Source organism: Mesocricetus auratus, unplaced genomic scaffold (assembly GCF_017639785.1).
Source record: "Mesocricetus auratus isolate SY011 unplaced genomic scaffold, BCM_Maur_2.0 Super-Scaffold_100004, whole genome shotgun sequence".
Classification (NCBI taxonomy): Eukaryota; Metazoa; Chordata; class Mammalia; order Rodentia; family Cricetidae; genus Mesocricetus; species Mesocricetus auratus.
In genome coordinates, this window is record NW_024429189.1 from 92,147,729 (window position 1) to 92,160,174 (window position 12,446).

Consider the following 12,446-nt stretch of genomic DNA (forward strand, 5'->3'; position numbering starts at 1 on the left):
ATACATACCGATCTGAGAAGATCCTCTTTTCTTGAAACTTAGTTTTAGGTCAACCTCTGTGCATCCTGGGAACACAAGTTTACTTGATGTAGAATTGATATACTCACATGTCATTTTTACCAAGTGCTGAGAGCATGGATGCAAGGGGCCAGCGGGGGAAGATTTCACATCCAGAACCTTGGAAGCTGATGCCAGCACTATGCTTTGTTCACTCAGCTCAGATGTACCCAGTCTTTAGTAGGTATGAGAGTCATTAGGACCTTTGCAAAATCTCTCATTTGAACTCTCCAACCCCATGCAACATGTTATCATGGTAAAGTGGTTGCACAAAGGCTCCAGTTTTCCCAACAATGAGGGTACTACCTCATGTGGTCTGGGGACATTCAGCAGAGTCCGTCCCTCCTCCCTCGTTGGTTTAATCTCCCAGGTGGAAGCGAGGTAGGGCAACAGATGCAGAACGCACAGCTAGACACAGAGGCCTGCAGGGTGCATGCGGCGTGGTTGCCATGTGCCAGCCATTTTCAGCGCGGAAGGGGATGGACTTTTAAAAGGAACATTTTCTAGAGCTTTTCAGCCATTGGCTGGATGAGGGATACGAACCACCCTAAGCCAATTAGGCATAAGGGACTGAGACCATTGTGATTAGCTCAGGCCAAAGAGAGTTGAGCTCTAAAGAGGCAGACACTCCTCCTTGCTCTAAAGAGAAGTCGACAGTGTTTGGTTTGGCAGAGAAGCACCAACATCACTGAGACAGCCTCCTTTCTCTTACATGGAATCCAAGCTCAGCAGAGAGTGATGACATACAGATCTCAAATGGTTTATCCCAAATTGTATCAGGAGATTTGAAATTATATTACCAGAAAATGTCTAAATTCCCTCTCATTCGTAAATGAAACAAAACAAACTGAAATTTAAGATGGTGTGACAGGCTTTCCCACTGGTTGGTTAATTTCTAGTTACAACATAGCCCACAGATAATATCCTATATCCCATAAACTTAAAACAACTACGTATTTACTTAGTGTGAGGTGTGTGTATGCATCTGTGTACTATGACACACATACAGAAGCTAGTCACGCTTTGTCGATCAAATGAATCCAGGGTATCACACTCAGGTCATCAGGCTAGATGACAAAGCTCCTTTTCCCCCTAATCCATCTCACTGGCTCCTATTCCATCAACTTTCAATACTCACTAAAATCTCTTTTCCCCCCACATCCTTCAAAAAATTTATTAAACTGGTCTCATTTGGGAAGCCTGCTGAACTCATTTACTTTCTTGGGAACATGGGGGAGAAGAGGAAAGGATAAAGGATCAATGACACATGAAGGCAAACACGAACAGCATGGATAAACAACTGAGTAAAACACCAGCTCCCAAGCTGCTGCAACTTATATGGGAGGCCACTAGTGTTTAGCGATTTTATGAAATGGGAATGGGAAAAGGAGACCCAAGATAGTAGGAAAATCAGAAACTTGAACATGGGTTAATCAGAAGCCAAGAAATAGCCAGTATCATGTCTGTGTGGATGCAGACATGCTCCCTGTCATGCTGATAATGGACTGAACCTCTGAACCTGTAGGTGGGCCACCCCAATTAAATGTTTGCCGTGATCATGGTGTCTATTCACAGCAATAGAAACCCTAACTAAGACACTGGGAGAGGGAAAAGTTGGTTCAGGGTGTAATTTCTGATAACTCGACAGTGATCCAGGGCAGTCCTGACACCCAATAGTATATATACACTGTCACAAAAGAAAAGAGAGGAAGGAGGGAAGGAGGGAGGGAGAGAGGGAAGAGCAAAGGGGGAAAGAGAGATAAAGGGAGCTTGTCTAGGTTAAACAAACAAAAAAGCAAGTTCCAGAAATATGTTGCTAGAGATTCCCATTAAATTAAAGGAAAAAAAGAAAAAAGAAAAAACTAGGGGTAAAAACAACAAAAGAGACACCAAACAATAATCAAAAGAGCTGAAATGAGCCAGGCATTGGTAGTACACGCTCTTAATACCAGCACTTAGGAGGCAGGTGGATCTCTGTGAGTTCCAGGCCAGCCTGCTCTACAGAGCGAGTTCCAGGACAGGCCTCAAAGCTACAGAGAAAACCTGTCTCAAAAAACAAAAACAAATGGAAAAAAGAAAAAGAGTTGAAGTAGCTACAGTCATTACAGTAAAATTAACTTTAAGATAAGAAATATTAAATTCAAAGAGAATCTTATAATGGTAGAGGATCAATACATTAGAAACAGCAAATATAAACAGACTCCTAACAACACATATACATGACACAAAAAAAACGTAATGATTATAGACAGAAATAAACATACCCCACTCAGTAAGAAATGTTATTATACATGTAAATCCCTGTGTGTGTGTGTGTGTGTGTGTGTGTGTGTTCGAGTGTGCATGCATGTTCACAGAGGTCAGATGGTAGCTTTGGACCCCTGGAGGTGGCATTAGACATAGGTGAGAACCACTCTAATATGGGTGCTGGAAACTAAACTTGAGTCCTTTGCCAGAAAAGCAAGCACTCTAAAGCACTGAGCCTTCTCTGCAGCCCTCCATATCCCTTGCTTACCAGAACAAAAGGCAAACCCATCAGCACAGTCATGGCAGACTTGGTGATGCCATTAACCAAAAGCCTAATTCATGTTGAAAGCTTCCAGAGAATAGGAGCTACACTTTTGTCAGGTGAAAGGTACTCCCCCACAGACCATAATACCAGTCTCTATAAAAGAACTTTAATTATTCAAAGTATATTCTCCAGAAACAATGGAAAATAGGGGAAAACTGTGTGTGTGTGTGTGTGTGTGTGTGTGTGTGTGTGTGTGTGTGTGTGTGTGTTGGTGTTCCCAAATTCTCGGGAATAAAGTGACATATTTCCAAATAAGACATAGATCAAAAAACAAGTTACAAGGAAAATCAGTGAAAACTAATACACAACATATTGATATTTATGAGTTGAGCTTAACACTACATCTGGCTTGTTATATACACAAGTAATCAGTCTGTATTTTTTGAGTCAATTTCAAGCATGATGTCAATGTACCATTTCTAGACTATAAACTACAAAATAAATCATGACAAATCTACAGATTACACACAATTTTATTAAATACTTTAGCACTGCAAAATAAGTCAGCTTATAAATATAAAAGTAGAGGGCTAGCAACTGAATAAATCACAGAGGCAGATCACACAGCACATCACCCAGGCCCCCAAGATGAAGGCGACTCCAAACCTCCAGTAACTGCATGGGAGAAAGAACTTTACTCAGGGCCAAGGGCATCAGGCACACAGAGACTGCAGACCTCATCATTAATTTTCAGGATAAAGTATTCCCATCAGTTTCTTGGGTAAATAGTATGATTCTTCTGAAATATGGCACATGATCAGTCTAGATTGGCAAACGGGCTGTCAAAGCCACTATCTTGTTGGCTAGTCGGGGGAGCAGCTAGCTTTCTCGAAGGCTTCTGGCATGCTGAAGATGGCCCTGTGCCATTCAGTTTTCTGAGATCTGGCTTTAGCACATCAGGGCTCAGCTGAGACTGTCCTCGAGTCGCACCCATCCTCCCTGGCTGGGAATGCAGGGTTTCTCTGGGCAGATCTGGAGTGGAGCCTCTCCGACAAACCATGTTACTTTTCTGGGCATCTGGTAGACAACTGGCTGCTGAGAACTGTTTCAACTGAACAGGGTCCCCCAGCATCTCCCGAGTCCTTTGTGACCTCTCACCTAGAAACAGCACAGGACGATTGCCACAGGGTGAAGTACTGTCAGGGAGCCAGCCTGGAGAGCTGCTAGGGCCCCCTCCATCCTTCACGGGAGGGTCCTGAGTGCCCACACCCTGACTCTTCTCAGACTTGGCGCTCTCAGTTTCTGTGAGAGAACCACACATAACTGCTTTGAGCCTTGGCACCTCACTGGGGCCTCTAAGGCTTGAGTGTATGGATCCTGAGATGCCTCTAGGTGAAGATTTCTTTTCAGCACTTCCAAGGAAAGGGGTGGAAGAATAAGGAAGCAGTTCAGAGCCAGCTCTACTGGGTGGGTCTTTCTTCTTGTGCAGATCAAAACTGCCTTCGCCCCTATGTGGAACAAACTCAGAAGTAACGTTCTTTGCCAAGATGTCTGGAGGCCTGCAGCTCCCATCCCCACACTGACAGTTTGAAGGTGAAGCTGCGGAAGCCACAGGCTTTATCTCTCTGTGTTCTGAATCCTCTAACTGCCTCTGTAAATGCGATGCAGCCCTCCTCCTAGGAACTTGCTCACACACACTTCTGGGGATAGTTTTTCCACCGTTTGGTTTATTTTCAATGTGATTTGGAATATTCTGATTCACACCGCTCCTTTCTGATTTTTCAACGCCAGTCAGCATCTCTGAAGTCAAGGGAAATGCTACTATGTGCAAAGGAACACAAAGTTAACACAAGAATTAAGAGAAAATTAACACTTTAAAGAGAACAATTTGTTCATAATTTTGTGTATTATCAACAAAAATACATCAGGGTTAGACAAGTAAAAATAGTATCTTACTCATGTCCATAGAGATGGCAGTTTTTGTGGCCGAAATGTCACACACTAGGCTGGCTAGTTTATGTCAACTTGACACAAGCAGGAGTCACCAGAGGAGGGAGCCTTGTTTTTCAGCTATTCCATTATTTTTTTAGTTAAGTCCTACAACATTTTAAGAGCTGACTGCAATGCAATGTTGCTCTGAGTCTGATGTCAAACACGAAGTTTCTCACAAAGAAAATCCAGTAGAACAAGCCCATCTCTCTAATGCTCAGGACACTGCACCAGATCGGAAGAAAAACAGCCACAGAATTGTGTCTGAGTAGTGAGTGACCCCCTAAGCCTGAGTTGACCGACAGAAGCTGGTTCTCCTGGGGACATGATTTTCACGTCCTTGCACCCAAAACAGAAGACAGCTCTCTTGTTACATGCCACTGCCCTTTACACCCCAAGGACACCAATCCAAAACTCACACAAGTAATGCTTGTGACTCTATGGAAATATTCTAGGTGCCTGAGCAATCTCTGCTTCCAGGTGTCCAGAAGGTGAGAAGCTGAATTTCCACATAGGCATGTTAAGTATCTAATTGGGAAATAGCAATTTTCTTCTTGTATTCGGCCAGTGCTTATTTTTCAGACACTAAAGCCGTGCTACACAGTTTCAGGGGAGATCATCTCATTATCACCAGCCCCTTTGATGTATGCTCTACTTTGCTCACATACATTTACGTTTAAATTCCAATAGCCCCATTTCATCTCCTTGTTATCATTCTCTATTACCTTGAGTTCCTGTAAAAGTAGCAAGTATCTGTATTTTGTAAAACCCTTACCCCATTCCCAGTCAGCAGTTGCTGATGTTGCAACCTACTTTTAGTGTTCACTTATGTATGTCCTCTAGCTTTTCTTCTTTTTTGATTTTGTTAGACTAAATTTTTTTCTTAAAACATTTCCTTCTAGTAGTTTAGAAGTCACACATTCATTTCTTCTTCTTGGTTTCCCCAAAGTTTCCATCTTTCTAAGAACATTCACTATACTTCTGAACATCCTCAGGGGCTGCTTTCTAATTATAGTTGGCCTTAGGTATGCATTCTGTTAGCTTTGTTCTGCATCTGTTTCTGCATCTCTTTCCTGGTGATGATGTTCTTTAAATATATGGTGACTCTTGGTGAAATGTTTGTCTGTCTGTGCTGCATGACTGAGGAGCTGGTAGAGGGGAGCAGCTGGGTTGCAAGGAGGAAGAAAGCTGACGCTCAGGGAAAAGAGGCTAACAGTACATCCCCGCTGTCCAGGCGCCCAGCAATCTGCTCAGGGAAAAGAGGCTAACAGTACATCCCCGCTGTCCAGGCGCCCAGCAATCTGCTCTGCTTCCATCTGGCCCAACACTAGGCTTGGGGAAGGGAAAAGAGAAACGGGGATGGGAAGGAGAAGGGGAGGGAAGAGAAGGGGACTGGAGAGGAGAAGAAGGGAAGGAATAAAAACAGTGCTTCCACATGGGCACTGGCTACACCACCAGCTCCATGGGCCACTGCTCCTCCTGGAACATATGATCCCGCCCGCATGTGAAACAGGGTTGTTGTTGCTCCTACTTGTGTTATTGTGGGGCAGTTTTGAACTGAGGTTTCGTCCCATTTTCTCATAAATCCTATGGCTTCTGGTCTACCAAATGCCATGGCTCAAATCCAGTTACAATTCTGCCCTTTGTTCACGCTTTGACATTTCAAACCTTGTCCACCACTTCTCGGGACGGCTGGCACAGTTGGTGAGGCTATGCAGTCTACCTGTTGAAACCGCAGTCCAGCTTTCTCCCTTCTCACCCCACGTACAACGTTATACATCAACTCTGACTCCTTTTGCATACAGAGAATACCAGATATCCAGATGACAAGAGAACCCACCTGAGTGGCCCGCCTTCGCACACCTCACTCTGTAGTCTGACTCTGCGATTGTTCCCAGCAACTCTGCCATTGTAGCGAGTTTACTAGCAGCATTCATAATCTTTTTCTCAGCTCTGTGGGGAATTCCAGAACATAAAATCAAAACAGTTTAAATGGAACACCTGAGACTTCTCAGTCCTGGGACTGTTTCCTAATAGCTCTGTCAACACTCAGCCTAAACTTCTTCAGGATCACATAAATGCTTGGTTCTGTGGTTAAGGAAATGACAGCACATTGTCCAGATGTAGTCAGGACACACAGTATACACTGATCATATATATACAGTAAACTCTGCGGTTAAGGAAATGAAAGCGCACCGTCCTGGTGCAGTCAGGACATGCAGGGAACACTGAACTCACCCTTCTTCCTTTCCATTATCCTGCAGGATCTGCTGAAGGCAAGTGAGATAATACTTGCGCATCTTCCGGGCAGTTTCCTGTCGTTCCCTCAACACTTCCGCCTTTACCATTTCTGCAGCTCTTTCCTTACTCTCCTGGATGTATCGAAGCATGTCACCTGCAGAGGGTGAAGAAACCCTCACAATTTTCACTGTTTCTCCAAAAGCAGAAGGTGCAAACTTCAGACCAGTTTTCTGGCAGATGAGGTGAAGGAGGCATAGTTTAAGCTTTATACTTTCCATGCTCTTTAGAATGGAACATTTCACAAGGCCACCTTGGTGGATTCAGAAGAAAAGCAGTTAGCCCTAAGGTAGTGATGGCTGTATGTGGGGAAAAAACACCATGTATTCTGTTACGTTCTAAACCCTCAATGCAGTGAGCAGGGAGCATGTGTTCTGTTGCACCCGATGGTACAGTTGAGAAAAGAAACACCCAGGGGTGAGCAGAAAGGCAGACACTGGGAAGGAGGAAGACCGCATTTTTCTCTCATCCATTCTTAGCCGGTGCTTTCAGTAGTTCTTACGGACAGTCAACAACTCACAAGGGACGTACAAGATGCTCTGCACAGACTGGCAGAACCGTACTCCCTTCTGAAAGTCACATAAAGTCACAAGCCACACCGTTCTCTTTGTCAACGTGGCCTTCGTTTGTACTACTACTGGTTAAAGCTAACTTTTAAAAGCTAAATCTAGGACTACATTCTACATCGAGAACTTAGCCGCTTTAACTATGTTAGGAATGCCCACTCGCACAGAAGTCGCCCTGTCAATGTCAGGAAACATCTGAAAATGAGATGCTGTGTATACAAATACTAACTGGGGTCCACTTTACCTCCTTTGAGATGAGAAAATTAAAATGATGTTGCCACACAACCTCCAACTACCCTTCTAGTAACTAAAACTTAACATGTATATTATATCAGGATGAAAACTGCCTGACTTCCACTTCTCAGAGGAAGCATGGAGGAGATTTTGTTGTAATTATGCCCTCTGCTAGTGGGAAAAACAGCTGAGAGTCTCACCCATGATATTGATCAGCCTTTCGCATCTACAAGTGACTGACACCCAACAATCAGAATCTGAGACTTTCCCTGCCTTTTGTTAAAAAATGAAAGCAATTTTAGGAGGAAAGCGTGTCCTCTACATAAGCCCTGACTGCTGTACTGAGACATACACCATGTCCTCCGTTTTTGTAGCTAAAAGGCAGGAGACTTTACTCCGGAAACTCCTGGAGATGCTCTGTACGGTGGCGGGCACTGACAAGGCCCTGGCAAATTCATAGCCGTTTGGAATAAGAAGAAACGATACCGACTAGATTCATCCCCACAGTTCCTATGTCTGCAGTAGGAATCGGGCTTAGGTGCCACACTGCCCCTCCCTCCACACAGCTGCAGAAGCTCTGCTTCTGAGCTATACTTCAGTCTTCCCATGGCATGCTCTTTACTACAAGTGATTTACATTGTGAGACTATTACATTTTAAGATACTTTGATTCTAATGTCTAAACAAATAATAAAAAGTGATAACCAACAATATAAAAGTAACCACTCTTGGGAACTAGAGATGACTCAGTGGTTAAACGCACGGGCTTCTCTTGCAGGACCAGGCTTTAGTTTCTAGCATCCACACATAACCATCCCCAACTCTAGTGCCAGGGGCTCTGACACCATATTCTGGCCTCTACAGGCAACAGGCATACACATGGTGCACAGACACATACACAGGCAAACTTGAATACATATAAAATAAAAATAAATGCCAGAAAAAATCTGGGTGATGGTGGTACACGCCTTTAATCCCATCACTTGGAGGCAGAAGCAAGTGGATCTCTGTAAGTTTTTGAGGCCAGTCCAAACTAAAGAGTGAACTCTAGGACAGCCAGGGCTATTACACAGAGAATCCAACCTCAAAACACCCCTACCCCCCACCAAAAAACTACCAGTGTCACTTGGGCAAACTAATCCATTGCTCTATAATTTTGAGATGGCATCAATAATCTCTTCTAAGGCTGAAGAAAAAGGCAATTTGGAAAATTTACTAAAATGGTAAACCCTGAGTTTCCATTTCACAATAGCATAAAAGACCAGGAAGGGTCTTGAGAATCTATTTAAGGACTCACGTTTAATTTTTTTAACTGCTTTAATGTACTGCCCACGGAGTTCTTCCAAGGCTTGCCTACTGCATGGTAGCCATGCGTTCTCAATGGCTCCTTCAGACAGTGACCTAACAACAAAAACAACAGATTCGAAACAACACAGGCTGTAAATGAAAGCATCACTTGAAAGGGTTACATGTAATCCTACAATCTAACAAAACGACCTGAGATGGGCCCAGGATTCCACACAAAGGAACCATCATTAGCCAGCTACTTAATGTAAGAGGAAGGCCGGGGCAGAAGCTCCGTTGGTAGAGAGATTGCTCAGCATCAAGACACCCTGGATTCCAGGTCCAGAAATCAGGAGTCTTAGTACACACCTATAATCCCACCACTCACTGGATTGAGGCTGAAACTCAAGGTAATCTTGAGCTACATTTGATGCCAGCCTTGGGAGACATTAACCTTGTCTCAAAAACAAAAACAACAACAACAAAAAAGGAAATGAACGAATCAACATATGATTGCCTAAGTAAATACTAGCAAATCCACAGGATGAAAATGTGCAGAGCTCCTGAAGAGCATATTGTAGGAGGTTCCTAGTAACACTGGGAAACACATCTCTAATCTTATTAGTCTTCACTAATAATCCCCAAATCCCAATGTTTTGAACATCATACACATGGCATGCATATATAAACAGCCTAAGTGATATAAAACAATGGAATAATACAGTCTTTCCTGTGAATATATTTAATGTGAAGTAACACATTAAACACATTCAGGATGATACTTCTACTAGTGTTAAGGTGCTCAGAAATGAAATGGTTTTAACTATAAAGGTTTACCGTGGTGGTGATGCACAACAGGCCCTCAATGCTTCCAATTTATTCTTCATGTCATTGTTTTCTTCTATTAATTCTTCAACCACTCTGCTGTTCTCTTCTGTAACAGAAAGTCAGCATTAATTTTCTGCCCCTTTCTTCCCTAAGTAACTGTAAAAGTGCCTTCAGAGGGGCTGTCAACTTTCAGGTTCTCTCCCATGTTATCATTCCCCAGCGAGCTCTGCACTGAACCTTTCCTATGCAGTTTTCTCAGCATTTAAAATCTGTTTCGTCTCCACTGCACACATCCTGAAAATGATGTCCACCTGTCTGGGGCGTGGCGTGCATGCTGAGATTCCCAGCTAAATAGGAGCTCTCTAGAATGGATCTGCTTTGTTTTTGCGGTGTTTCAACTGGAACTCAGTGTTGTACATGGTATGCAAGAATTCTGCCAGCAAGCTACATTTGCCACCAAGTTCTAGGTTTTCTAATTCTATGTATGCTCTGCTCCTAGTATAGAATTTATGTTCATAAAAACCACCGTTGAGCAAGAACCTCAATAGAAAACCAAGAGAAAATAACCTAAAGTAGGTGCCATTCTTTTAGTTAGTGTAAGGTGTTCAGGAGAGAGAGGTAAGCACTAACTATTTAGTGTAAGGTGTTCAGGAGAGAGAGGTAAGCACTAACTATTTAATTAGTGTAAGGTGTTCAGGAGAGAGAGGTAAGCACTAACTATTTAATTAGTGTAAGGTGTTCAGGAGAGAGAGGTAAGCACTATTTACTGGCTACATGGGCTTGAGAAAATTCCTCATCTTTCTAAGCCCAAGTTTGTCCCACATGTAAAATGGGGATAGTGTCACAAACCTCAACAGATTATACACTAATAAAACAACAACTCCTAGCTATCAACGCTCAGTGACTGAACAAAGTCACCATAGTAGTAGACCCTCTGAACTAAGACACAAAAGCAGTGGACTTGGAAGCCACTCACACTAACTCTATCACTTTTTGAAAAATGCTATCAAAAAAGGAAATTAAAAACAAATAAGCAGAACTGCAGATTTCACAGAATAGATTTATAATAAGAATGTACATACAACTATCAGATGACTCAGATTCCGACCCTGGCTCTTCTATCAGTCCACTGCTTTGAAAGAAGCGCCACCTTTCTTGGAGTTTTTGGAATAATACAAGATAGAAGCTTCAAAATAACTACACCAAGTGTGGTGACATATGTCTTTAATTTCAGTGCTCAGGAGGTTGAAGTAGGTGGATCTCTGTGAACTCAAGACCAGTTTGGCCTATAAAGTGAGTTCCAGGCCAATCAGGGCTACATGATGAGATCCTGTCTCTAAATAGGTAAATAAAATAACTATTTTATGATCATGGTGTACAGTGTTAAATAGTACTATGTATAAATTACAACCACTGAAGAGGCTTAACAAGAGTTACAATCCAATGCATTTTTAGCTGCCTTGTGAAGGACAGACTGGCAGATAGGAAAGGAAGCGGGAAGGCGCGAGAGTGAGTGTCAGCATCCAGGTAAGACCAGAAGTGAAATGAATGCAAAAAACAAATCAAAGTGCTTGCTTGCCCCACTACACACATAATCTCTCTCTCTCTCTCTCTCTCTCTCTCTCTCTCTCTCTCTCTCTCTCTCTCTCTCTCTCTCTCTCTCTCTCTCTCTCTCTCATTTGAGACCATAACATTTGGCTTTTTAAAAATTATTATTATTCATTCAAACATTTAGTGTGTAGCATGTTGTGGGTATCATGACTCTGAAGACAAATAAGATAAGGCACATCCTGCGTCCTTAAGAAACACTTTGATGGTAGAATGCAGAATAGCAATGGAGAAAGGGGTGAGTGGAGAAGAGGAGGGGGGAGTCATGTCAGGCCAGCAGCTCCCTTCTTCAGAGGGGCAATGGGAAATGGTAGTGGGAAACCCTGACAGCGTGCACAAGTGGACCGGATGGAAGCTGGCCCACACCTACACGCTTTATTGTGCTATACCCACCACCCAGAGCAAAACCTGACTTGACAACCACTTCCATTTCCAGTCACACTCAGGCCTTCGGTATCTGATCAATCAAGAAAGGATGTTAAGCTCTTTAATTCAATTAGTAAATACAGATCTAAACTGGATTAGATCTAAACTGGTGCCCATGTTAACATAAACATTCCACCTGAACATGTCAGCCAGGGCCCGCCAGCCTTCTGCAGCAGCAGTGAGCCTGAAGCACTAACCTCCAAGTTTCTCCACTGCAGCCTTTTGTGTCCTTTCTAAGTGCTGAAGGTGCCCACGGCACTTCTCCAGGTTCCTTTTCAGAGCTTGGCACTCCTGCTTTTCCTTTCCAAGTTCCTGGGAGCAGTGTCCACAGCACAAATCTTTAATTCCAAAGATATTTTTTTCTGTAAAAAATTAAATGATACAAAACCTTTTCATAAACTGCTTGGGTTACAGGCAAGCAACAAAAAGAAACTCATAACCAAAGGCCACAGCATAAGTGAAAGAACAGGGTGCTCAAGAAAGGCCAGGTCTAACTCCCATCCCAATACTTGCTGGCATGGTTACTTAGCCTCTGTAAGGCTTAATGTTGTGATACATAAAACTCAGTAATGCCACCCAGTTTAAAATTGCTCAGAAACCAATGTCCAGATCTTAATATTGAATACCATTCTCCATAACAAAAAC

At 43.0% G+C, this 12,446-nt stretch overlaps 1 protein-coding gene across 7 annotated transcripts in view; it reads right to left on the reverse strand.

The window, feature by feature from the left end:
- Positions 1-12,446, reverse strand: part of Cep152 (centrosomal protein 152) — an 84,995-nt gene that overhangs the window by 10,436 nt on the left and 62,113 nt on the right. For 5 of the 7 annotated variants that reach the window (XM_040746208.1, XM_040746209.1, XM_040746206.1 and 2 more), the window contains 6 exons: positions 11,999-12,163; positions 9,777-9,873; positions 8,953-9,056; positions 6,797-6,953; positions 6,399-6,511; positions 3,085-4,390 (listed from right to left, as the gene is read on the reverse strand). In XM_040746208.1, the coding sequence (XP_040602142.1) occupies positions 3,387-4,390; positions 6,399-6,511; positions 6,797-6,953; positions 8,953-9,056; positions 9,777-9,873; positions 11,999-12,163 (1,640 nt within the window). In that variant the 3' untranslated portion in view covers positions 3,085-3,386. Of the gene's footprint in view, positions 1-3,084; positions 4,391-6,398; positions 6,512-6,796; positions 6,954-8,952; positions 9,057-9,776; positions 9,874-11,998; positions 12,164-12,446 lie in introns of those variants that run through there. The other 2 variants (XM_040746207.1, XM_040746211.1) reach the window with 2 other exon arrangements.